A 5,000-nucleotide genomic window follows, 5' to 3' on the forward strand; every position below is an offset into this window, starting at 1 on the left:
TTAATTTTGATATATATATATCAATGGGATAATTCACTATATGATAAAATGTTACATAATTAGTACTTTGAAGCATGCAAAAAATTAGATAATTGCGATTTTCAGTTTAAAACTTAAGTCCCTTGAACAAAATGAAAAAGCAAGGCACATCTCGCGGTTCGTCGAAAGTATTCATTGTTGTATAGGCTTGTGTGTTTTAAAGTGGACCAGTGTATTTAGTAGTGAACCAGTGGACTTAGTAGAATTATTAAAAGCCCCAGATATACTTTGTCAAACGAGTGGATGAATTTTATGGGGGATCGTGCCGAGAAAATGTGTTTGAAACTTATTTATGCGCACTGAACCTAGAGTTGTGATACACTATGCTTTTAGAAAAGCAATTTTCGCTAAAGTGACAATTGTTATGATCCATGTTTATCCCGGGGATTTTATAAAGAAAATATCTAGCTATGTGGTTTTTTAAGGCCTATAGCTATTTGAATTGTACTATAAGATTTTGTTAGCTATATTTTAATGTAATTAGACAGTGGGGTTGGCTATATATTGCATTTTCTCTTGGAAGCTTATTGTGGAGCGCCTCATTATAGCAATGAATGGCAATATTAAACTCATTTGCGAACAATGAGAAGATGCGTTAGAAACTAAATTTTGAAGAATATTTGACAGGTGATTAGAATCCCAATTAACATAAAATTTCTTATTTGGTTTCCGGCATGGACTAAACCTTTTTGTTTTTAAATTTAATATCGAAAAAAGAGAATTATTAGCGTTAACTGTAACCGCTAACCTCATGTCTCAAAATAAAAATATGAGATCTTTTTTAAATCTCTCTAGTTTACGACGGTTCATATTTCACGATTCTAAAAGCACGTTTTCTCTGTAAAGTCCATGCTAAGAAATTCTGTGTTGAAACAGTCTAAAAGAGGAATTCAATAAGCATACATTATTTACCTTTATCAGTACAACTATGGGACATCAAACAACACGTCACCAGTTTTCTTAACTCAAGCTGGATTACCAACAGTTAACAGGAATTTACTAGAGTGCATAATAACATCAATGTTAAATTCAGTTATGGGCATCGGGATTTTAGCAAAAGTCTAAAGTAGTTTTGATAGAGCGGGATAACAGTTGATAATATTGTACTAAGCTTACCATTTAGTTTATCTATAATGTTATTAGATCATTTCATGACCAACATCCCATAAAGGATATACTGAAGCATTGTTTTTTTATTTTAAGTATAACCAAGTTTAGAATATGTTTGCTAACCTGTACTCGTTTTAGCTGGAGTAATAAATTATATTTAGGGTTACTCTGAAAAGTTGGTCATGATTCTTAAGAGTCAGATATTATATTGGTATTGATGACAATATAATTTTTGTAAATATTAGTGATGTTATTGGATAGAAATCTGTTGTATCTGCTTTTATCAACGCATCAGTACTATCCAGTGTGGCAGAGATTTTTGTTTTGGAATCACGTTAAATAATTAAGTTTTGTTCAAGAAGCTTTGAAAGCCGTTATAGATCTTCCAAAGTTTAATTCGTTTTACCAGATTAAAGAGATATGCTTCTAACAGCACTAGAGCTTTGATAACTGCAGATTTTTTTTTTTCTGGATTTCAATCCGAATTTATCCTCCGTATTAGCTACCAATGTGACTTTGTTAAAAAATAATAAAAAAAAGAACACCAGCTCATTTCTTTTATGAAATCTGAAATCTTTGGCTTTCCCGATTTTTCAATTTAACTTGTAAATATTATTTAAGTTTGTTATAAAATATCTTTCCAAAGTTTTGCTTTATTTTATTACTATAATCCTAAGATCGGAAACAAGAAACTCCGAGAAACTATTTATCAATAATATATGATATATTATGCTCTACATTTGTTCCCGAGTACTCTAATTTACTCCTATTATGTTCATATATGTATGCTTAAATGTATGCAAATGTATATTTGTTCTATATGTTATATATTCATTCTTTTTCAGGGAGAGAAAAACTATCCTTCCTTCACATGCTAATTAAAACCCTGGATATACAATTATTAATATATTTATCTAAATTGATAGATGTAAGTATAAGTTGAAATTGTATTTTCTTTTCTTGTCCAACTCTGCACGCTGACGTTGTACTGTGTTGCTATCCGGAAAAAAAACGGCCTTCTATCTATTGTCTTTAAGTATTCAGAAGGATTAATCATTGATTAGTGAAAAAACTTGTTTAATATTTTCTATGACTTGTAGATAACATTATCGTATAGAAGTAAAGCAGTTGAGACATAAGAAACAAACAATTGTCCGCATTAGTAAATACTTACGGCAAAAAGTCAGCGAAATGCAATAAATATCTTTACCTTTACTTCAGAGGAAAATAATTGATGTCACTCTGCGAATTTTTTCTGTTGTACTTGTGCTCTGGCAAAGCAGTACACAGGTTGAAGTATGCAACGTGTAACGCAACAGATGATGAATAGCAAAACATTTTTTCTGTAGCTGATCACTTGTTACAAAATCAATGTTTCATGACTGAATTATAGTTTTGCATAAATTTGTTTTGTCTGAATTTCAAATGCTTTATTATATTCACATATATCTTTCATTGAATAGTCAAATTCAAGGTATAAGATAATTCGTAGCATTTTAATTGTTATAGGGATTATTGTTGCCGACTATCCTTAGATCCACCCTGATTAGGCAGAAATATGCTCAAAGTCTTTCCAGACACGGCCATCCAACCCCATTGTTGATTTTTGTATTGCAGCTGATCTAAGATTTACATGCGGTGCATTTCAAAAGTTGTGAAACTTTTCTAGGAGAGGCAGTTACGTCTGTCCTAGATTGTTGTAATTTTAATATATCGTTGCTATATATCTGATGAGCTGACTTCTCGATTTCTGTTATTCCAAATTGAAAGAAACGGCTGTAACAGCACTTTGAACACGTCCTGTTAAACGCTGCTTGTCACAGCTGACTAGTTTGCAAGCAGCAGCTGGGACGTGAAGACAATTTCGAAGCTCGCTGTGCAATGTTTGTGTTAAACTGTGCAAAAGTACTACAGAAACGTAGGATATGCTCCAGATTCCTTATTTGTATGAGTCGAGAATCTGTTTTTCACTGGCACAAAAGAGCAAGTAAAGCAAATCCTCCAGGAGGTTCATGATAATCCCCTTTTTCGACACCAAGAGCATCATCTACATCCAACAAGTCTTCTCTAGCTAGATGATCAACATAGAGTACTTTGTGAAGGTTTTGAGGGAGTTGAGGAAGAGAATTCGTCGCAAATATACAGAACACTTGCATCAGGACAATATACTAGTCCACAGTTCCATTCTGGTAATCGATTATTTGACAGAGATGGGCATTATAATATCCCTCACCTTTTCTACAATCCAGAACTTATTCTCTGTGACTTGTTGTTCCCAAGCTGAAGGGAAAAATGAAAGACGCTGACAAGAGTCCTGGGTACCATCAGCTTGGAGGACTTTTATGGGGCTTTCCCGAAGTAGTTGGAGCGCTGCAACAGGTGCATTGAGGTCAGAGATTCTTACTTTGAAGGTGATTAGAATTTTGCACTTCTTTGAAATAACTAAACTTCTTTGAAATTATTAAACTTCTCTCCTGAAAAATCTCAAAACTTCGGGAATGCACCTTGTTTATCCATCAGATGAATAAAAAACAGAAGACTGCGATTTGGTCTGAAACTGTTTTAACTGTTTTATATCCTGCCCAATAAACAGAAATTGTTGTGGGCATAACTGCTATAGTATCATTAGAGTTTCCACGTGGCTTATTACACTCAAAATTGGGAGTTCAAATTCTACCCCTGCATCGCAAAGCTTATGGGAACTTTATTGTTCGGTATTTTCTCCATTTTACTTATGCTTGTAAACTCACCGATCACCGAGAATATTTTGGTTGTTTCATATGCTGCTTAAAATAAATTCGGTAATCTACTGCACAAATAGAAAATGTTTACATATGATTTTTATTCTATTTATTACCTTGAAAATCTAAGCATTCTGTAGGTTACATAAGTACTATGCGCAATACCTTAGTTTCATGCAATGCAGATAATCAGTAATAGTTTTCATAAAGCTGAGATACGTTATCTATAATCTTATAGGTTATTTGATATATTCTTCTTCGATCTGACGTTTATTTCTCCTTTATTTTTCATATCTTATCTCATATCTCATTTTAAAATTACTTTGTCGTTTGAAAGTTTATCATTTGGTGGTACATATACCTACCTACATACATACATACGTACGTACATACGCAGACGCGCGCGCACACACACACACACACACACACACACATATATACCAAATCCCAGTGCACCTACGTCATAGAATTGCGCGCATGTGGCATTCAATTCCTTATTGCTGCTTTTCGAGTGTAATAGATCGTATGGGATTCTAATAAATGGCTACATGTCGTGCTTATAACCGCATTATACATAACTATAGAAATAAATGTGCACATATGTGTATATGCACATGTACACGCGCGCTCAATCACGCACATAATCTCCAACACATACACTCAAGCACATATACTACAGTACATATGTGTGTCGATGTATATATGTTTATATATATATATGTACGTGTGCGTATATATATTTATGCACGTGTATATATATATATATATATATATATATATGTATATATATATATATGTTTAAATATTTGTTGTGCAAGATTTTTTATGTGAAGTCGTGTGTTGAAACAGATATTGTTGTATTTAGGAATGGCCATTTTGCCAGTTTAGCCAAAATCCCTATCACACAGCCATATGTACATACATAAATACATACACACATGCATACAAGTATATGTGTGTGTTGAATACATACATACATACATACATACATACATACATACACACACACACACACACACACACACCACACACACACACACATATATATATAATATATATATATATATATATGTATGTATGTATGTATGTATGTATGTATATATGTATGTA

The 5,000-nt window shown here is 32.9% G+C and overlaps 1 protein-coding gene across 1 annotated transcript in view; it reads left to right on the forward strand.

Annotated features, from left to right (window-relative positions):
* The window catches only part of LOC118762219 (F-box/WD repeat-containing protein 7-like), a 281,314-nt gene that overhangs the window by 30,150 nt on the left and 246,164 nt on the right, over positions 1 to 5,000 (forward strand). The window contains exon 3 of the mRNA XM_036500763.1: positions 1,995 to 2,077. Within this exon, the coding sequence (XP_036356656.1) occupies positions 2,021 to 2,077 (57 nt within the window). The 5' untranslated portion in view covers positions 1,995 to 2,020. The remainder of the gene's footprint in view (positions 1 to 1,994; positions 2,078 to 5,000) is intronic.

This window comes from Octopus sinensis, linkage group LG2 (assembly GCF_006345805.1).
Source record: "Octopus sinensis linkage group LG2, ASM634580v1, whole genome shotgun sequence".
Classification (NCBI taxonomy): Eukaryota; Metazoa; Mollusca; class Cephalopoda; order Octopoda; family Octopodidae; genus Octopus; species Octopus sinensis.